The 21,550-nt window shown below is 55.0% G+C and overlaps 1 protein-coding gene across 2 annotated transcripts in view; it reads left to right on the plus strand.

The window, feature by feature from the left end:
- The first annotated feature begins 211 nt into the window (after positions 1-211).
- The window catches only part of LOC112633046 (NADH-cytochrome b5 reductase 3), a 31,795-nt gene continuing 10,456 nt past the window's right edge, over positions 212-21,550 (plus strand). Inside the window, exons 1-4 of one of the 2 annotated variants that reach the window (XM_025399407.1) lie at positions 212-467; positions 13,709-13,840; positions 19,040-19,112; positions 19,502-19,608. In XM_025399407.1, the coding sequence (XP_025255192.1) occupies positions 447-467; positions 13,709-13,840; positions 19,040-19,112; positions 19,502-19,608 (333 nt within the window). In that variant the 5' untranslated portion in view covers positions 212-446. Of the gene's footprint in view, positions 468-2,790; positions 3,122-13,708; positions 13,841-19,039; positions 19,113-19,501; positions 19,609-21,550 lie in introns of those variants that run through there. The other variant, XM_025399408.1, reaches the window with a different exon arrangement.

Genomic DNA, 21,550 nt, shown 5'->3' on the forward strand with positions numbered 1-21,550 from the left:
GAACAGTGCTGCCCAGGGAATTGCAAGTTCAAAGGCCTGGGGAAAGGCCGAGCTGAGCAGCTGCAGGCACAGGCCCAGGCCCAGCCCAGGCCAGGCAGGGCCGGCCCCTGCAGGCTCGGAGGCCCGGCGAAGATTCCGCTTCTTATTCTCGCTCCCGTTCGGGGGGCGCCATCTTGCTTCCTTTATGGCGGCGAACGAGGCCCAGAGAGGCCACCGTCCCGCGTGGGGCCGCACAGCGGCGGGAGAGCTTCCAGCGCAGAGGGGCGCATCCCCACTTCCCCGTCTCCAGTGCGCGGCAGAAGCGGGCGGAGCCACCCGGTACCCGCCCCCGCGCCCGCCCCGCGCGCCCGCCTGGCCCCTCGGCCCCGCCCCCGCTCCGGGGTGACGCGGGCTGGGGCGCGACGGTCTCGGCGGCGGCTGCAGAGGGAGAGCAGCGTAGGGCCACCATGGGGGCCCAGCTGAGCACGGTAGGCGGGGAGGGGGCGCCGGGGCCGCAGGGCGTCGCGAGGGACAGGGACCCATTGGCGAGGGGGCGGGCTGGCCTGCGGGAGGGGGCGCGGGACCCGGGCCGAACCCGGCCCCATCTCAACCGGCCGCACCCACTCCGCCCGCCCAGCCAGCCGCGCCCCACCCCACCGCACCCTAGCCCTGCCCGGGGGAGCAACGTGGTGACCGCGACTCACGCCCTGGTCGTCTGTACCGGGGAACCAGCCCTCCTGCCCGGGGTGCGCGGCAGAGCCCAGCAACGGGGAGCACCCGAGCCCTGCCCTGGCCGCCGTGGGGCCTTGGCTGCCGGAGGGACCCGTGGTTGTGAGTGTGTGTGCGTCTGAGTGTGAGTGTGTGAGCGAGCGTGCGAATGACTGTGGCTTGAGAGTGTGTGAGTGTGACGGTGGGTGTGAAGGGCGGGCATGGAAACGTGTGATGTGTGTGTCGGGAGTATATGAATGGGCGATGTGACTGTGACTGAACGTGTGTGTGCGCGATGTCACTGAGTCAGAGGGTTTTGCACGTTTTAGCAACAAGGAACAGAACCCTGATGACGCTGGGGCGTCCTCCCAGTGCGCAGTGGGCCAGGCTGCCAGCGAGGCCAGGCTCCCACTGACTCTGCAAGCTGTGCTGGGGACCTCACACTTTATGGTATAAGCGCCGTTTGCCCCATTTCACAGATGGGGAAATGCAAGCTAGTCTTGGCCACCGTCCCACAGCGCCGCCGCCCGAGGGAGCCTGCTCCATGGGGTTTCAAAGTCCACTCTGCTGCTGTCACTTCTGGGCTGGCCTAGAACCACCTTCCCTTCCCCCAAGGCCACCTCCTCTCTCCAGTTTCTCAAAAGTTGATCATGGTGGGGCTGGAGGCTTGAGTCTGTGTGGACATGTGAAGGCTGCAGCTGCAGAGGGCAGCTCCCCCGTCAACTGTGACCCGCTGTGTGTGGGGAGGCAGACACAGAAGGAATCAGCCCAGCACCCCTCCACCTCCACACCTGGCATCTGCCACTTGGAGGGCACCTGGGCCCTCCCTCTGGCGCTAGAGGCTCCTCCTTGGGGAACCAGGCAAAAGGCCTCTTGGCTTGGGCGGTTGCTCAGGAAAATGTGGCTTAACCCAGAACTTGGGGGTATTCAGACCCCAGGGTGAACCTGTGGGCATCACCCCAGCCTTCATGCAACACTCTCCCCATTCTTCCCGAGAAAGCACCTGCCTCCTTTATTGTTGAAATGTCCTGCCTGTGTCTCCAAAGCTTCCCCTGGGCTCCACTCAACCCTTCCCTGCTGTTTTTGGTGGTGCTCCTTACCATCCAGCTGGTGGTTGGATTTATGGCCACTTCCCCAGCACCTGGCTGCTCTACACATTTCTCGTTTTCTTTTTTGAGACAGGGTCTCACCCGGACTGTAGTGTAGTGTCGTGATCATAGCTCACTGCAGCCTGACCCTCTTGGGCACAAGTGATCCTTCTACCTCAGCATTCTGAGTACAGGCACGCGCCAACACGCCTGTCTGATTTTTTTTTTTTTTTTTTTTTTTGAGACGGAGTCTCTCTTTGTCACCCAGGTTGGAGTGCAGTGGCATGATCTCAGCTCACTGCAACCTCCATTTCCTGGGCTCGGGCAATTCTCCTGCCTCAGCCTCCCAAGTAGCTGGGATTATAGGCACTCGCCATCACACCTAGCTATTTTTTGTACTTTTAGTAGATACAGGGCTTCGCCATCTTGGCCAAGCTGATCCCGAACTCCTGACCTCAGATGATCCACCTGCCTCAGCCTTCCAAAGTGCTGGGATTACAGGAGTGAGCCCCTGTGCCTGGCCTAATTTTTTGTATTTTTAATGGAGACAACGTCTTGCTATGTTGCCCAGGCTGGTCACAAACTTCTGAGCTCAAGTGATCCTCCCGTCCCAGTTCCTCAAAGTGCTGGGATTACAGGTGTGAGCTGCCGTGCCTGGCCTCATTCCATTTATTTCTGTTGAATGACTGAGTAGTCTCCTGTGAGGGGCAGAGCCCTGCCTGGAAGTCGGGAGACCTTCACCAACCCCCTGAGCCCCATCTCTCCAAGGGTGGGTGGGGATTACCCTTTGTGGGTGCTGCTGGGGTCCCCGCTTGGCCCAGAATGTCTCCAGCATGTTCTGAGCTAGGCCTCCTGGCTTAAGGGCTCCCCACAGTCTGCAGGAGGCTGGCTGGGGGCCTGGTGCACTAGGTGTCTTATCTAGGACGTGCAGGCCCCGTGGGAGGCCTCTCCCAACATTTTGGGGGATCCAGGCCAGGGGTTGGCCCTGGAGTCTGCCAGCCACACTGGGAGAATGTTGGAGCTTGGCCTGCCGTCCTGAACTGTGGTTCCCCTGCTTCCCAGCCCGGCTGTGAGTGCTCAGCGACCCTGACAGGCTGACAGGTAGAGTCTGCCGGGCTTTCCTACTGTCCTTGGCAGCCCTATGCTTAGTCGGTGGCCCAGATCCCAGCTCTGTGTCCACCTGTTCCTCCTCCTGGGTTCCCTTCCCCCACAGTTCCCAGCCAAGCCAGAGCCCCCCACTGCAGAACTTCCTCCGCTCCCTCCCACTTCCTCCCTGTTAGAACAGTACCAGGAGGGAGGTGCCGCTCAGATTCTGGTGGGACTGCTGGCGGGCAGGCGGGCGACAGGTAAGCAAGTAACCCGACTGGCTTGTCCAAGCTCCAGGGCAGGGAACTGGCACCTGGGGATGACCGGGCCTGCCACGTAGGGGGCCCTGGCAGCTCTCTCTGCCCATCCCGAACCTGACCTGGGCAGAGTGGAGGCCAGGGTCCCCGTAGGGAATTCTAGGGGTGGGCAGCTGAGCAGGGCATTCTATGCGTGGGGAGCAGAGCTATGCAACCCCTCAGCTATGGTGTATTAGCTGGGGGCTCCCTGGGACTCTGGCACCCTGTGTCCCTCTTCCCCTCTGTGTTATTAGAGACAAGGAGAGGCGGGTGGTGGGTTCCCTGGTGGGGCAGAGCATGGCCTGTGGGCATTAGGTCAGGAACTGGGAGGCAGCTGTCCCCTGGGTCTGCAGGTGGCTGGGTTGAGGTGGTCTGTGTGTGTGAGTGTGTGTGTAAGTGCGCATGCAGCACAGCTGAGGAGGCACAGGGGTGGGACCTTGGCCTCAGCCATCTGCCTCCTGTTTACTTGGCCCACTGCTGGTGGGGGTGGGGGTGGTGCTGTGGTTGGGGACGGGGCAGACCTGTTCCAAGCCGTGCTGGTGGGAATAGAGTGTACTCCACCGTGTGAGTCTGGTAGGGCCTCTAGCTTTCTGGAGGTAAAACCTTCGCCCCTCCACTGCTCCTGGCTGTAGTGTACCCTCTCTGCCCATGTCTGTCACCCCCTTTGGCTTGAATTCAGGTGGGGCCTCCTGGCCTGTGTCCCCTGCATTGGGCATGGGACCTGCCACCTGAGTGCCCACTGGGGTTTGTGGACTAAATGACTGACAGATGGTGATGGTCTGCCCGTGGCTGCCTCCCCAGATAAGAACTTTTACCAATAAAAAGCCCACCCCTTCTCTTTAGTGGCCGGAAGGTTTCGCCAGGCTCAAGTCTGTCCCCTGAGGCTTGGTTTCCTCACCTGAAGTGGGAGGAGTCATGAACAGGCTTGAGGACTGAATGAGGTGGCGGGAGCAAAGGCTGCCCCCTCAAGCTCTGGGCAGCCCCCGTTGTTGGGAGCGGACACTGGAAGGAAGGCCCCTGACTCTCATCCGCTGCCCACGGCGAGCCCGGCTTTCTGAGCAGTGCCTGACTCCCAGCTCAGCCCTGGGAGCTGTGTGTATCCTCTCTGGGTGTGGAACAGGTGTGGGAACAGCCTGGAGCCGGATCCTAAGCCCACCTCTGATGCCTGTGCTCTTGGAGGACAAGCGGGCTTTTCTGACACATAGGACAGGCTGTGCCCCGCCCTCACCCAGGAGTCTGGGCTCTTGTCCTGGTTCTGGAAACTTCTAGGCAAAATAAGAAGACTGGGAGGGTGGGAGCCTATTGTCCCTTCACTAATTCATTCCACAAATATTTGTTGAGTGCTTTCTGTGTGGAGTATTGGGGATACAGTGGTGACGACAGACGCAGATCCCGGGATCTGCTCCAGGGCCACCTCTGGATACTTGTGGGGAGCCGGTGCCTGGGGTTGGAGGAAGGTCTGTGCAATGGCCGAGGCCAGCATTCAGGGACTTGCCATCGGGGCCACTGACACGTGGGTATCTTTTTCTTGGCCTGGCACCCACCCAGGCCCAGTCCGTGGATTTAGGGTTAGGGCAAGTGAGGGAAGTGGGAAAGCAACAGAAAATCAGAAACCAACACCCAGGCTCCACCCTGGGCCTCCTTGAGCTACATTTCTGCCCTCACTGTCACACATTTGTCCCTCATTGTCTCATGGGGAACATGGTTGTTCCCACCTTGCATCACTGTGGGAGGGCCAGGGAGGAAATGGGGGAAGGTGCCTCGCAGCCCTTGAAGCCAGCTGCCCGCAGAGGGGCCTTAAGCTGGGCTGTGCGCTGACACAGCTGTGCTGGAAAACAACTCTAGGAAGCAGCAAGCACAACTCCAGCTCCTCATGTCATTCAGGTTCATTGCCAGGGTCCCCAACAATGGTGATTTCCTGCGAAGGTAACTTCCGCCAACTTTTTCCCTAGACGCTATTCCCCATGGGTGTGGTTTCTGTAACTGAGGGAGAGGTCGATAGCAGAGGAATCATCGGAATTGTCCTCATCCCAGAGAGTTTCCAGAGGGGACCAGGGGCTGTGAAAAGTCTACCAAGGGCCTGGTTAGCTAGGGAAGGGCTCATCAGGGAAGATTTTGATGTTTGAGCTGGGCTCTGAGGGATGAATAGGAGTTTGCTGGTTGGATGCCTGCAGATGAAGGACATTTAGGGCAGAGAGGAGAGCATATGCAAACGCCTGAAGCAAGAAGGGCTTAATGTTGAGAGAGCAGAGAGCTGGGAGGTGAGTCCAGAGTTGGGGCCATAGAGTGTGTGCCTTCAGGTAGGCAGTGGGGAGCTATGGTGGGTATTTGAGGAGGGGGTGGAGCCGCCTGTTGGTTTGGGCCCCCGGGGCTGGGGGCAGGTGCTCAGGCCTCACTGTGTGAGGCAGGATATCAGATTTGGGCTCTGAGCTCTGTGACTGGGGCAGAGAGAGGGCACCTGTCTTGGGTGGTGACTCAGGAAGAGTGGCACTTTGGGCTGGACGTTGGGAGTCCAGTCCCGGCCCACCCCGCAGGGCTGCATGACCTTGGCAGATCACCTCATCTATCTGAGGGACAGATAACAGTGTCATGTGGTGAGCAGTGCTTGGAGGGCTGGCTTTGGTGTACTCGGGGAAGGTCACTCCCCTTTCCTGGCCTCGGTTTCCTCACGTGCTGGGATGATCACCACGCCCGCAGCCTAGGGTTGAGGTGGGGAATATCCCAGGAAACCCGTGGCCCCTACTCGGAACAGCGCCAGCTCAGGGGCGCTGACCGCTGGGTGCCTCCTTCCTCCCCACCCTCCCCATCCTCCAGGTAGGGCCCGGGGAGGTGAAGCGACTCTCCTGCTGTCCTAAGCTGGGACTCAAATCCTGGTCTCTCTGACCCAAGTCCACAGCTGCCAACTGGGGCCTTGAAGGATGCGTGAAACACCTGGGCCATGCTGATTAAATGGGTGGTGGCCAGAGACCCCAGCTGGGTGGCCCTGGGCATGGGTGAGGGGTGGGCTAGGCATCCACAGCCCTTCCTTTAGACCCGTGGGTCAAATACCAAGGGCCCCACGGAGCGAGGCCTCAGCTGCACCCATCACGGAGGCCCTGCCTGGGAGAAAGGTGTTTTGTTTTAAGTCCAACAAAGGGCCTGTAACTGTAGCCGGGCAGCTTGGAGCTGCTGGGCTGGTTTGGGGGTGGGGGCCAGGCTTGGTATGAGGTTGTAGCACCCTGCCCTTCCTTCACTTGGCTATTCCACTTCTCAGTTGGTAGTGGCCCCATGAGGGTGGCAGGAAAAGCTCCTGTATGTGAGCTGGCACTTCCCAAGTTATAGACCCCTACGTGACCTGGGCCCCCGCTCATCTCATCTCACATCTCTTCAAGGAGACAGGCCAGGCAGTGGCCCTTGCCTTCTAGGGACAGGACACGCGGCTCCGCCAGAGCACCCTCCTCAAATCGTTGCAGAGTAAGGACTCCTGGTGGGGTTTCCAGAAGGGGAGGGGCGATGGGGCTAGGCCTTGAGAGGTTAGCAGCGTCTTACCTGACCCTGCGTAGAGCGGAGGCACTTGTCTGTGTTCTGCAGGATACACTACCTCAAGGGGCCCGTAGCAGATCCCACAAAGGAAGTAGAGAGGCCTGCACGCATGCAAGGAACTTGTTTCTGAGCTTCCTGGCAGTCAAGGTGAAAAGGGAACTAGTAGGGTAATGATAAGAAGAGAACACACATGCACATTTGCTGAGAGAACTACAGTCAGGGAGGTATATGGGGAGGCTATATAAACAAGCTGTGAAACAGCTTTCTTGAGAGCCAGTGTTTTATATGAACTTTGACTTCTCAGTCTCTCTAATTGAACTACCAGTATGGGCTTCACACACTTTTTATTTTGAAATAATTTCAAAGTTACTGGCCGGGCGCGGTGGCTCACGCCTGTAATCCAGCAGTTTGGAAGGCTGAGGCGAGTGGATCACGAGGTCAGGAGATTGAGACCATCCTGGCTAACACAGTGAAACCCTGTCTCTACTAAAAAGTACAAAAAACTTAGGGATGTGGTGGCGGGTGCCTGTAGTCCCAGCTACTCGGGAGGCTGAGGCAGGAGAATGGCGTGAACCCGGGAGGCAGAGCTTGCAGTGAGCCGAGATCGCGCCACTGCGCTCCAGCCTAGGCGACAGAGCGAGACTCCATCTCAAAAAAAAAAAAAACCACATCAACACCTCAGTGGCCAGCAAACTACTCAGCACGGCTTCCTTAACCATGAGCTGTTTGAAGCTACCAGGCTGAGCACCACTGACTATTTTTTTCAGGCTCTGAATCGCTCCAGGGATCTCAGCAGAGGTGGGAGGAACCAGCTCAACTGTGGAATAGTACCAAAATGTGGCCAGTTGAGGCTTCAAATAAGTCACAGCAGTCTTCACCAGTGCTGGGGTCTTCTCCCCAAGGTTATGGACAAATTGAGCCAAGGTTCTAGGATGGAAAGTCCCATCATCCCAAATGGTCAGCTGAAGGTCATCCCCCCGGAAGGACCCTGTGTGGTTCACTTATTTATTTATTTATTTATTTATTTTGAGATGGAGTCTCACTCTGTCACCCAGGCTGGAGTGCAGTGGCGTGATCTCAGCTCACTGCAACCTCCCCCTCCCAGGTTCAAGTGATTTTCCTGCCTCAGCCTCCCGAGTAGCTGGGATTACAGGTGCACGCCACCACGTCTGGCTAATTTTTGTATTTTTAGTAGAGACAGGGTTTCACCATGTTGGCCAGGCTGGTCTCGAACTCCTGACCTTGTGATCTGCCCACCTCTGCCTCCCAAAGTGCTGGGATTACAGGTGTGAGCCACCGCGCCTGGCCAGGAAGCGTGGTTCACTTATACAAGGATCTTCCTCCCCCTCTGTCACCTGAGACTGCAAGACCACCCCCTGCCTCCTCCTCAGCCTTCTCAACCTGAGAACAAGGATGAAGACCTTTATGATGATCCACTTCCTCTTAATGAATAGTAAATATGTTTTCTCTTCCTTATGATTTATTTTCTCTTTATTTTTTGAGACGGAGTCTTGCTCTGTCACCCAGGATGGAGTACAGTGGCGTGGTCTCAGCTCACTGTAACCTCCACCTCCCGGGTTGAAGCAGTTCTCCTGTCTCAGCCTCCCGAGTAGCTGGGATTACAGGCACGTGCCACCACGCCCAGCTAGGTTTTGTATTTTTAGTAGAGATGGGGTTTCACCATGTTGGCCAGGCTGGTCTTGAACTCCTGACCTTATGATCCTCCTGTCTCGGCCTCCCAAAGTGCTGGGATTACAGATGTGAGCCACCGCGCCTGGCCCCTTATGAGAACAGTTTTCTCTAGCTTACTTTACTGTAAAAATATAGTATACAATACATAAAATATACAAATACGTTATTGGTAAGGCTTCTAGTCAATAGTATACTAGTACGAAAGTTTTGGGGAAACCAGAAGTTATACATGGATTTTTTTTTTTTTTTTTTTTTTTAAAGACAGGTCTGGCCCAGGCTGGAGTGCAATGGCGTGATCTTGGCTCACTGCAACCTCTGCCTTCTGGGCTCAAGCGATTCTCCTGCCTCAGCCTCCCAAGTGGCTGGGATTACAGGTGCCCACCACCACACCTGGTTAATTTTTGTATCACTAGTAGAGATGGGGTTTCACCATGTTGGCCAGGCTGGTCTTGAACTTCTGACCTCGGGTGATCTGCCTGCCTCGGCCTCCCACAGTGCTGGGATTACAGGTGTGAGCCACCGCACCTGGCCTATACATGGACTGTCAACTATACAGGTCAGCCCCTAACCCCCATGCCATTCAAGGGTCCACCGTGTATATATGCACACATGTAGTATCTAATATATTTAATATACATTGGATATATACTGTATAGAGAGAAATAAAGCAAATGTAGCAAATAATAACGTTAGGTACATCTGGGTGAAGAGTACATGAGAGCTCTGTTTTTTTTTTTTTTTGAGACAGGGTTTCACTTTATCACCCAGGCTGGAGTGCAGAGGCATGATCTCAGCTCACTGTAGCCTTGACCTCTTGTACCCAAGCAATCCTCCCACCTCAGTCCCCGAAGTAACTGGGGCTACAGGCACGTACCACCAGACCTTGGTAATTTTTTTGCAGAGACACAGTTTCACCATGTTGCCCAGGCTAATCTCAAACTTCTGAGCTCAAGCGATGGGCCAGCCTTAGCCTTCCAAGTGCTAGGATTGCAGGTGTAAGCCACCGCGTCCAGCCCATAAATGCTCTTTTACAGTAACTTTGAAATTATTTCTTTTTTTTTTTTTTTGAGATGGAGTCTTGCTCTGTCAAGCTCCGCTTCCCGGGTTCACGCCATTCTCCTGCCTCAGCCTCTGGAGTAGCTGGGACTACAGGCGCCCGCCACCTCGCCTGGCTAATTTTTTTTTTGTATTTTTTAGTAGAGACAGGGTTTCACCGTGTTAGCCAGGATGGTCTCGATCTCCTGACCTCGTGATCCGCCCGTCTTGGCCTCCCAAAGTGCTGGGATTACAGGCTTGAGCCGCCGCGCCCGGCCTGATGTGGTTTTATGTCGGAGAGATCATAGGCAAGCGTGGCATCATTGGCTAGAATGTTTGAAGACCAATCTTTAACATCTGATTATATTTGATTTATTATTTGAGTGTTGTTGGACCAGGTGTGATCAGACTGCTATCTGAATAAAACAAGATTTGTCAAAAATTCCAAAAAAAAAGTGAACCAAGCAGTTCCAACCCATGTTCAAGGGTCATCTGTGTCTATCTTTTGAACCATTTGAGAGTAAGTTTGCCCCTTTGCCCCTAAATATTTCGGTGTGTATCTCCTAAGAACAAGGACATTCTTTTGCATAACCACAGAATAATTACAGGAAAGTAACATTGGTACAACACTATTATCTAATCCACAAGCCTTATTCAAAATTTTTTTTTTTTTTTTGAGACGGAGTCTTGGCTCTTGTCATCCAGGCTGGAGTCCAGTGGCATGATCCTGGCTCACTGCAACCTCCGCCTCCTGTGTTCAAGCAGTTGTCCTGCCTCAGCCCCCAAAGTAGCTGGGATTACAGGCACCCGCCACCATGCACAGCTAATTTTTGTGGTTTTAGTAGAGATGGGGTTTCACCATGTTGGCCAGGCTGGCCAAATTTCATCAATTGTCTCAGTATTGGCCTTTATAACAATTCTTTCTTGGGCCAGTGCTAATCTAAAACCACATGCTGGAGTTCGTCCTGTCTCTTTGGCTTCTGTACTAGTTTACCAGGGCTGCCATAACAAATTTTCTGCAAACCAGGCAGCTGAAGACAACAGAACCTTATTCTCTTATAGTTCTGGAGGCCAGAAGTCTGAGATCCAGGTGTCAGGAGGGCAGGGCTGTGCTCTCTCTGAGGTTTAGGGGAGGATCCTTCAGCTCTTGGAGTCTGTCAGCAGTTTTTGGTTTTTAATTTTTTTGGGTTTTTTTGTTTGAGAGGGAGTCTTGCTCTGTCGCCCAGGCTGGAGTGAAGTGGCGCGATCTCAGCTCACTGCCACCTCCACCTTCTGGATTCAAGTGATTCTCATGCCTCAGCCTCCCGAGTAGCTGGGATTGCAGACGCCCACCACCACACCCAGCTAATTTTTGTATTTTTGGTAGAGACGCGGTTTTCCATGTTGGTCAGGCTGGTCTCCAACTCCTGATCTTGGGTGATCCACCCGCCTCGGCCTCCCAAACTGCTGGGATTACAGGCGTGAGCCACTGTGCCCAGCCCCCCACTTTTTTTTTTTTTTTTTTTTGTGACAGAGTCTCGCTCTATCGCCCAGGCTAGTGCAGTGGCACGATCTCAGCTCACTGCAACCTCCACCTCCTGGGTTCAGGCGATTCTCCTGCTCCAGCCGCCCAAGTAGCTGGGGTAGCCCACCACACCCAGCTAATTTTTGTATTTTTGGTAGAGATGAGGTTTCACCATGTTGGCCAGGCTGGTCTCGATCTTCTGACCTCAAGTGATCTGCCTGCCTTGGCCTCCTAAAGTGCTAGGATTACAAGTGTGAGCTACCGTGCCTGGCCTTTTTTTTTTTTTTTTTTTGAGATGGAGTTTCTCTCTCGTTGCCCAAGTGGTAGTACAATGGCGCAATCTCGGCTCACTGCAACCTCCACCTCCTGGGTTCAAGCATTTCTCCTGCCTCAGTTTCCCAAGTAGCTGGGATTACAGGCATGCGCCACCACACCCAGCTAATTTTTTGTATTTTTAGTAGAAACTGGATTTCACGATGTTGGCCAGGCTGGTCTCGAACTCCTGACCTTAGATGATCCACCTGCCTCAGCCTCCCTAAGTGCTGGGATTACAAGCATGAGCCACCGCGCCCAGCCTCTTTTTTTTTTTTTTTTTTTCCAATATGGAGTCTTGCTCTGTCTCCCAGGCTGGAGTGTGGTGGTACAATCTTGGCTCACTGCAACCTCCTCCTCCCACATTCAAGTGATTTTCCTGCCTCAGCCTCCTGAGTAGCTGGGATTACAGGTGTGTGCCCAGCCAGGGATTTGGGTTTTCTAACCAACTTTTAGGGCTTTTCTTTTTGAATAGAGACAGAGTTTTGCTATGTTGCCCAGGCTGGTCTCGAACTCCTGGACTCAAGCAATCTTTTTGCCTCTACCATCTGAGTAGCTGGGACCACGGGCATGTGACACCGCAACCAGCTAACTTTTTTTTTTTTTGAGATGGAGCCTCGCTCTTGTTGCCCAGGCGGGAGTGCAATGGCATGATCTTGGCTCATTGCAACCTCCACCTCCCAGGTTCAAGCGATTCTCCTGCCCCACCCTCCCAAGGATCTGGGATTACAGGCACCCGCCACCATGCCTGGCTAATTTTTGTATTTTTAGTAGAGACAGGATTTCGCCATGTTGGCCAGGCTGGTCTTGAACCCCTGACCTCAGGTGATCCACCCGCCTCGGCCTCCCAAAGTGCTGGGATTACAGGTGTAAGCTACTGTGCCCGGCCTACAACCAGCTAACTTTTTATGTTTTTTCTAGAGACAGAGTTTCACCTTGTTGCCCAGGCTGGTTTCAAACTCCTGGACTCAAACTGTTCCCCTGCCTCCGCCTCCCAGAGTGTTGGGATTACAGGCGTGAGCCACTATGCCTGGCCCCGTTTTAGGGCCTTCGTGAGGCTGAGATGTCGGGGGCAGGGGCTGGAAAGGAACATCCCCTCAGGGCTGTGTGGTGCGGTCCGCCTGAGCCTGAGGTTCCCAGTGTGGTATAAGGGATGAGTGGACTCTGGGTCAGCTCCGACCTGCCAGCTGTGTGACTGGGTGAGTCGCTTTGCCCTTCTGGGTTGTTTCCTCGTCTGCGAAATGGTGGCGGTGACAGTGCCTACCGCGTGGGGTTACTGCGAGGGCCGTGCCTGTGTGGTGCCCAGTGTGGCCCTGGGATCCCCGAGGCTGTTGACCTTGGTAATCTGAGCAGTAGAGTCGCAGCTCTGGGGGCCTTGCAGATCACCTGGTCCACTCCAGTTAAGAGGGGAAGGGACTTTCTTGGGGTCACACAGCCAGTGACCTTCCCAGTGCCTGGCTCGTTGCTTTGCTTCCCTTACACCTGATGGCAAAACCCCAGGGCTCAGGGACATTCATGGATGTCATTTGGGGAAGTGGCTCAGTTCACCCAGTTTCACTGACTTGTTCTAGCGTGCTCTGTGGGAGAGCAAAGAGGAGAGCATCAATCAGTGGCCCCAAGGGACCGGATTTAAAGGTGTCATAGAGCCATTTGGTCAGTGTAGGCCTTTCAGATAGATTCTGAGTTGGGGTTATTATTTGTCTGTTTGTCTAAATCAAGCTAGAACTTGACATCACTTAATAAGACCAGGGAAGTTGCCGGGTGTGGTGGCTCACACCTGTAATCCTAGCACTTTGGGAGGCCGAGGCAGGTGGATCACAAGGTCAGGAGTTCAAGACCAGCCTGGCCAACGTGGTGAAACCCTGTGTCTACTAAAAATACAAAAATTAGCCAGGCATGATGGTAGGTGCCTGTAATCCCAGGTACTCGGGAGGCTGAGGCAGAGAATTGCTTGAACCCAGGAGGCAGAGGTTGCAGTGAGCTGAGATCGGGCCACTGCACTCCAGCCTGGGTGGTGGGGTGACAGAGTGAGACTCTGTATTAAAAAACAAAACAAAACAAAAACCAGGGAAGTTGACTAAAGGAAGGAAGAGAAGGAGGGAGCACAAATATATTATGCTCAAGATTAATTTTGCTCTGAGCTTCCTAGTAGCCAAAGTGAAAAAGGATATGTGCTTAGAGACACAGCACTTTTTGGTCCTGGCTCCTCAGAGGAAATGAAGCTTTTTCTCATGGTACTGAGCCTAGAAGCCTGGGTAATGCTCAGTGACAAGTGTAATGAGCAACAGGTGTAATGCTCAGTCTGGTCTTTATAGCTTCTCCTAGTGGGCACCAAAATTGATGATGCTGTCTGGATGAGGGTGGTGGGGACAGGGTGCTCCCGGCAGAGGGGACAGCATGAGCAGAGGCCTGGGAGTGTGGACGAGCCGGTGTGTTTAGGGAAAGGCAGGCTTCTGTGCTGACCCCACGGGTCCCTGTCGTTTCAGTTGGGCCATGTGGTGCTCTCCCCAGTCTGGTTCCTATACAGTCTGCTCATGAAGCTGTTCCGGCGCTCCACGCCAGCCATCACCCTCGAGAGTCCGGACATCAAGTACTCGCTGCGGCTCATCGACCGGGAGGTGAGTGCCGGCCACTGCCGCTGCCTCGTCAGCATCACAGCATTGCCCAGGCACCTACAGGCATCTACTCTGTGCTCAGGGCATGGTCCCGCTCTGAAGTAGATACTGTTGTCCGCCCATTCTACAGATGGAGAGAGTGAGGTGATGTCCTTTGCTAAGGCCACCAGGAAGTGGCGGAGGGATTTAAACCCTGGTCTCTCTGTCTGCAGAGCCCATTCTTTGAACCACACTCACTGCCTCATGGAAGGTCAGAGTGGAAGGAACCCCTCAGAACTTTCAGGTCCATTTATGGGGTAGGAATGCAGGGGGTGAGAGGTTTGAAGATAAGCTCTCCTCCCTCCTCCCCCTCCCCCAGCCTCATTCCCCACAGCCTGGTACTGCTGGACCTGGACACCTTTCACATCTGTGCAGATTCCTTGGGTGCTCTGAGCTGTGTGGGCTCCCTCTGCCCTGTTTGATTCTTACTTTCTTTCATTAGTTAGTTCATACTTTTTTCTGAGACAGAGTCTTGCTCTGTGTCCCAGGCTGGAGTGCAGTGGTGCGATCTCGACTCACTGCAACCTCTGCCTCCCCAGGCTCAAGTGATTCTCCTACCTCAGCCCCTTGAGTAGCTGCAATTACAGGCGTGAGCCACTGCGCCCGGCCTAATTTTTGTATTTTTTGTAGAGATGGGGTTTCGTCCTGTTGCCCAGGCTGGTCTCAAACTCCTGGGCTCTAGTGATCCCCGCCCCTCCACCTCCCAAAGTGTTGGGATTACAGGCATGAGCCATGGTTCCTGACTTGACTCCTTTTTTTCAAAGCTCTGATTATGATTTAAAACCATCCTCTCCCTCTTTTGCCTTGCTGCCCAGTAAAGGCTGCTTCCTTCGGTCGCTTGCCCTCTTCGGAGCCCCTCCCTTGCTCTATTTCTGGCCACCCCCAGCAGGCACAGGAGGGGTGTGGCAGGGAAAACTGAGTCACAGCAGAGTATGTCGTCTGCCAGGGCCCAAGTCTCCACCCTGGGCTTGTGCCTGGTGCATCTGACTCAGGCTTCACAGGAATCTCAGGCTTCCATGGCATGGAGCTGGCCGCTTCCTGGAACTTTTGGAGCAAGTGTCTGTAATTGTCCCAGGAGCTCACAGAGACGTTGACATTCAGAAGCAAAAAAAAAAAATACAAAATGAAAAGTAAATTACCAGCCAGGCATGGTGACTCACGCCTGTAATTCCAGCACTTTGGGAGGTTGAGGCCGGTGGATCACCTGAGACCAGCCTGGCCAACATAGTGAAACCCCATCTCTACTAACAATACGAAAATTAGGCCAGGCACGGTGGCTCACACCTGTAATCCCAGCACTTTGGGAGGCCGAGGTGGGCGGATCACAAGGGCAGGAGATCAAGACCATCTTGGCTAACACAGTGAAACCCTGTCTCTACTAAAAATACAAAAAATTAGCTGGGCGTGGCAGCGTGCGCCTGTAGTCCCAGCTGCTGGGGAGGCTGAGGCAGGAGAATGGTGTGAACCCGGGAGGCGGAGCTTGCAGTGAGCCGAGATGGCACCACTGCCAGCCTGGGTGACAGAGCGAGACTCCATCTCCAGATAAATAAATAAATAAATAAATAAGCCAGGCATGGTGGCGGGCACCTGTAATCCCAGCTGCTCTAGAGGCTGAGGCAGGAGAATGGTGTGAACCTGGAAGGTGGAGCTTGCGGTGAGCCGAGATCGCGCCACTGCACTCCAGCCTGGGCTACAGAGCAAGACTCCATCTCAAAAGAATAAATAAATACGAAAATTAGCTGGGCGTGGTGGCAGGTGCATGTAATCCCAGCTACTCGGGAGGCTGAGGCAGGAGAATCGCTTGAAGCGGGAGACAGAGGTTGCAGTGAGCTGAGATCACACCATTGCACTCCAGTCTGGGTGATAAGAGCGAAACTCTGTTTCAAAAAAAAGTAAATCACCACCTTCCAGATGAGACCACACTTACCTTTGGGATATGATTTTTTTTTTTTTCCCAAGATGGAGTCTTGCTCTGTCACCTAGGCTGAGTGCAGTGGTGCAATCTCGGCTCACTGCAAACTCCACCTCCCTGGTTCATGCCATTCTCCTGCCTCAGCCTTCCAAGTAGCTGATATTACAGGTGCCTGCCACCATGCCCGGCTAATTTTTGTATTTTTAGTAGAGACGGTGTTTCACCATGTTAGCCAGGATGGTCTCGATCTCCTGACCTCGTGATCTGCCCGCCTCGGCCTCCCAAAGTGCTGAGATTACAGGTGTGAGCCACCGCACCCGGCTGTTTGTTTGTTTTTGAGATGGAGTTTCACTCTCGTTGCCCAGACTGTAGTGCAATGGCGTGATCTCAGCTCACTGCAACCTCTGCCTCCTAGGTTCAAGCGATTCTTCTGCCTCAGCCTCCCAAGTAGCTAGGATTACAGGTGCCCACCACCACACCCTGCTAATTTTTTTTGTATTTTTAGTAGAATTGGGGTTTCACCATGCTGGCCAGGCTGGTCTTGAACTCCTGACCTCAGGTGATCCACCTGACTTGGCCTCTCAAAGTGCTGGAATTACAGGCGTGAGCCACCGCACCCAGCCCTGTAGTATGTTTTATACTTACGTGAGCAGGCACACATGTTTTTTTCTTACCCAAATGAAATCATAACATTTTGAAACCTGTTAACATTCTTTTCCCTTGTTATTAGTGGGTTTTTTTTGTGTGTTTGTTTGTGTTTTTTTAGAACAAGGTCTCGCTCTGTCACCCAGGCTACTTACTGCAACCTCTCACTCTTGGGCACAAACCTTCTAAGTAGCTGGGACCATGTGCATGCACCATTATGCCTGGCTCTGTTACTGTTGTTCCTTTTTTTTTTTTTTTCTGAGACGGAGTTTCGCTCTTGTTGCCCAGGCTGGAGTGCAATGGCACAATCTCGACTCACCACAACCTCAGCCTCCCAGGTTCAAGCGATTCTCAGGCCTCAGCCTCCCAGGTGGCTGGGATTATAAGCATGCACCACCGGCTAATTTTGTATTTTTAGTAGAGATGGGGTTTCTCCATGTTGGTCAGGCTGGTCTCCAACTTCGACCTCAGGTGATCTGCCAGCCTCAGCCTCCCGAAGTGCTGGGATTACAGGCATGAGCCACCGCGTCTGGCCCTATTGTTTCTTAATTCCAGAAATAATGTATTATTTATATGTGCTCACAATAAAAATTCTGTGAAGGACGACCTCCATCCCTACCCCATTGCCGCATCCCAGGGCCCCATGCAGATGGCCCAGGTCACAGCTCAGTGTGAGCCTGCCAGACCCTATGTGGGTATCTCGTTCATACACGCGGGTGTGTGGAGGTGCGGGTGTGCACACGCAGTTTCTTGTTTTGATAACCTGGTTTTTTAGCCAGCCATACAACATGGATCCTTTTAGTATTTCATCATAGGGATGTTACACAAGGGAGTGTGTGGCAGATGTCCTAGGATTGCAGCTTTGCCCCCGCATTGTGCCCGCGGTGGCTTTGCGGGGTCTGCAGCGGGCCTGCTCTGGGTGCTCTGTGCTTTGCCCCACCTGGCTGCCTTACTAGAGGTTGGCCAGCACCATAATTATTCGTCTCTTGTCGTCATTTCTATTCCTTTTTTTTTTTTTTTTTTGAGATTGAGTTTCACTCTTGTTGCCCAGGCTAGAGTACAATGGCGCAATCTCGGCTCACTGCGACCTCTGCCTCCTGGATTCAAGTGATTCTTCTGCCTCAGACTCCTGAGTAGCTGGGATGACAGGCATGCACTACCATGCCCAGCTAATTTTGTAGTTTTAGTAGAGACGGGGTTTCTCCATGTTATTCAGGCTGGTCTCGAACTCCTGACCTCAGGTGATCTGCCCGCCTCGGCCTCCTAAAGTGCTGGGATTACAGGCCACCGTGCCCGGCCATCTCATTTCTGTTCTTCCTCCAAATGTTTTCTGGCGCATGGGTTTCTGACCTTGACTGTTGGGACCAATTGATAATCCTGGAATCCACTTCCGGAAGGCCTTGGGGCTGTGTTTGCCTATAGTGCAGAGGCTTCTGGTGGAGGCACCTTTGAGGCCTGGGCTGCCAGGCAGATGCTGGTGGGCCACCTGCACACCTGATCCTGAGCAGTGTCTGCATCATCTTTCCTACGATTTGCCTCTGCTCACACGTGCAGGGACGGGTCTCTCCTTGCGGCAGCTGCTCTGTGCTGCAACACTGCTGAGGTCAGAGAGTTCTTGTACTGAGCCTGGATGGGTCTCTGTGATGTCCTCCCCCGTTGGAGATGTCTGTTATCCCCCACTAAGTGATGACACCGTCCACCTGTGGACTTTGCCACGTTTGGATGTAAGCGCCTCTGCAGCACCCACCTTCCGCATGGCTCCTTCACACTCCCTCTCCTGGCCGTGCCGGGTACTGGGAACCCCACAGGGAGTGCACCCTCAGGGCGCTGGGTTTGGTTCCAGCTCTGACTGGAACGGGTTATGTGATTGGCCCTGGCCTCAGCATAAGACCCACTTAACAAGACCTCAGGGGTTTTAGTCTCAGCTCCGTCCCTGGCCCAGTCTGGCTCTTAGCCAGCCCCCCTCCTCCTCTGCCACTGTCCCAGCCACTGGCCGTGCCCTGGGTGCCCACCCCGTGCAGGGTAGAAGCCTGGCTTTGGGCTTTTGGAGTTCCTGGGCAGTGAAGGCTCCCACTTTTTGCCCTGTGAAGCCTACCTCAGTCCTGGCTGCCCCATTTCCCAAGGGGCTCTCAGGTGCAGTGGCCTCTGCAGCCCCTCTCTTGGGGTGCAGGCCTGGGCACATGCAGCCTTGTCTAGCTCTGCCCCAGTTTGCCCATCCAGTCTCCGAGTTCTTCCTGCTCCTTCAGACCACTGCTTGAACTGAAGGCAGAGGTAGATTCCTCCCTCCCTGTCCTGGAAGTTTTGGGGGCTGTCTGGCATCCTCCCTTTGGGACCCTGGGTTCATTCCCCGCTCTGGCCACCTTGTTTGTGGCCCCTCTGGGCCAGGACAGACACACCCAGTGTGCGCCTGACCTCAGCAACTCACACGCAGTGTGCAGGTGTGTGCATCCGCCCGTGGCATCGGCGTCACTTCTTACAAGGACACTTGGGCAATGGGGAAGGGTTGGGACACAAAGGAGGAATGGGATGGGGACTCTGAGGCCTGGGACCCCCCCTGGGAGGCCTCTGCCCTGGGGACCGTTCAGCAGCTCTGGGCCTCTCTCCAGATCATCAGCCATGACACCCGGCGCTTCCGCTTTGCCCTGCCGTCACCCCAGCATATCCTGGGCCTCCCTGTCGGTGAGTCACGCCCCTGCCAGGCCCATTTGGAGCCTGGCAGGCAGCTGGGGCACTAGATCAGAGAGATGGGAGCTTCATATTTCCACCAGAGAGAGCAGGGAAGGCTTCAGGAGGAGGTGACAGCTGCCCTGGGCCTTTGAGGGAGTCTGTTGGAATGAGAGTGGGAAGGCCCAGGGTCCCTGACAGTGGCACCAGGAGGAGTGAAGGTGTGGAGGCAGGAAGCTGGGACGTGAGGGGAATCCCTAGGAGGGGTGGGAGGGGGCCGTGGGAGCTGAGGCCAGGCCAAGCTTTGAATGCTGGGTGAGGGTGCAGGGTAGTGGCTTGACAAGACCCAGGGGTCACCTGTAGGGATGATCTCTGGCCCAGAGTGATCCCGTTCTGTCCTGCAGGCCAGCACATCTACCTCTCGGCTCGAATTGACGGAAACCTGGTCATCCGGCCCTATACACCTGTCTCCAGTGATGATGACAAGGGCTTCGTGGATCTAGTCATCAAGGTGAAGCCTCTGGGTCATGACTGTGGAGGAGGTGCGGGTGGGTGGCCATGGCAACAGCCCATGTGGACCCCCCCTGGACAGGGAAGGCTCCCGCTCCCGCTCCCGCCCTGTGCAGCCTAGCCTTGGTCATGGCTGCCCTGCTTCCCCAGGGGCTTGCAGATGCAGTGGCTTCTAGAGCCCCTCTCGAGTCCACGTCCCCCACAGCCTGGACTCTAAAGAGCCAATGCTCCCTTGTGCCTGGTTTCTGAGTAAATAGCACGTCATCGTTTACCAACAAAAGCCAAACAAGGGGGTCTTGGCAGAGATCAGGGGCCAGGGTTCAGGGCAAGCGCCCTTAAACCAGGACGGGTACCTGCAGCAGAGGCGCCAGGAAGGCTGGCCGGCGGTGCAGACGCCCCTGCTGTGAGGTGTGACGGCGCAGCCCCGGCCCTGCTCTCATGCCGGGAGATTCCTGGGAGCGGGGTCCCAAGTGTGTGGGTTGAGGCAGCCACTCCACCGTGGTCAGCGGCCGGGCCTCGGTGACACGCAGGCCCTGTTCTTACTCCTTTCTCTGAGAAATGTCCCTCAGGTCTGCTAGGGAAACGTGAGGGGCTCGTGCGGTGTGGTCTGGGAGCTGGGGTGATGGGCTTTCTGGGGTCTGTTGCGGAGTTCGAGGTGGAGGTTCACAGTAGAAGATGCAGCCGTTAGGGGCAGCAGACCACAGAGATCTGGGGCCGCAGCCCAGAGCCTGAAACATACGTGCCGAGTGGGGCCGCAGCCTGGAGCCTGAAACGTACGTGCCGAGTGGGAAGTAAGAGGCAGCACAGCGGCTCCTGCAGGGACATTCTTATGAAAATCAGAAATACAAGCTTTCAGCCGGGCACGGTGGCTCACACCTGTAAGCCGTTTTGGGAGGCCAAGGCGGGCGGATCACCTGAGGTCAGGAGTTCAAAACCAGCCTGGCCAACATGGAGAAACCCCGTCCCTACTAAAAATACAGAAAAATTAGCTGGGCATGGTGGCGTGCACCTGTAATCCCAGCTACTTGGGAGGCTGAGGCAGGAGAATGGCTTGAATCTGGGAGGCAGAGGTTGCAGTGAGACAAGATTGTGCCACTATATTCCAGCCTGGGCAATAGAACGAGAGTCAGTCAAAAAAAAAAAAAAAAAGGAAAAAAAAGAAATACAAGTTTTCCTGCAGAACAGAGGGTGAGAAGCAGCCTAGACCGGTAGGTGTATGGGGTGTTGGAGACCCTCCCCAGTCAAGGCAAAAGCCCTATAGCCTTCCCAGCCCAGTGCCCTCAGGTGCCCCTGGAGCCCTCTTACTGGGCCGCAGCTGAGGCCCTGGATCTCGCCAGGTCTTGGGGCAGGCACTGGATCTCAAGAGTGGGAGGGGCCCTGGCCTGGGCTCCTTCCTTGCTGGGGCACCCAGACCTGGCCTCAGGAACCTGTCTTTGGCTGGAGGACGGGCACTGGGCACATGGTCATGGGGAAGCCAGTGCTCCCTGCAGGGGACAGGTACCTGCAACCGAGCTTCCAGAAGGGCCACCAGGGATGGGTCGGGTTGGCTGGTGAGAGTGGCTCCCTAGTAGGCGACAGGGAAGGTGAGATCTGGGACTGAGTAGGCGCTGACCAGGTGAAGAAGGAAGAAAAGAAGCTTCAGGTGCAAAGGCCCTGAGGTCAGCAGCAGGCTCGAGGATTGAAGTGGCTGGAGGGTTGGGGCAAGGGGTGGGAGAGGTCAGTGGGGCCAGACAGGGCCTTGGAGGCCCCAGTAAGGTTTGGGGCTTTGTCCAGAAGCACAGAGGAGGTGGTGAGGGCTCAAGCATCTGTTCACATTGAAGTCTCTCTGGCCAGATGTGGAGAAGCTATTAGGAGGATTCAAGTTGGGGTTGAAAAACCCACAGGTGACCAGGCCTCTCCTGGCTTGGAGACCTCGCTGGCTCCCTTGGTCCTTGGTAAAGGTC

Source organism: Theropithecus gelada, chromosome 10, assembly GCF_003255815.1.
Source record: "Theropithecus gelada isolate Dixy chromosome 10, Tgel_1.0, whole genome shotgun sequence".
Classification (NCBI taxonomy): domain Eukaryota; kingdom Metazoa; phylum Chordata; class Mammalia; order Primates; family Cercopithecidae; genus Theropithecus; species Theropithecus gelada.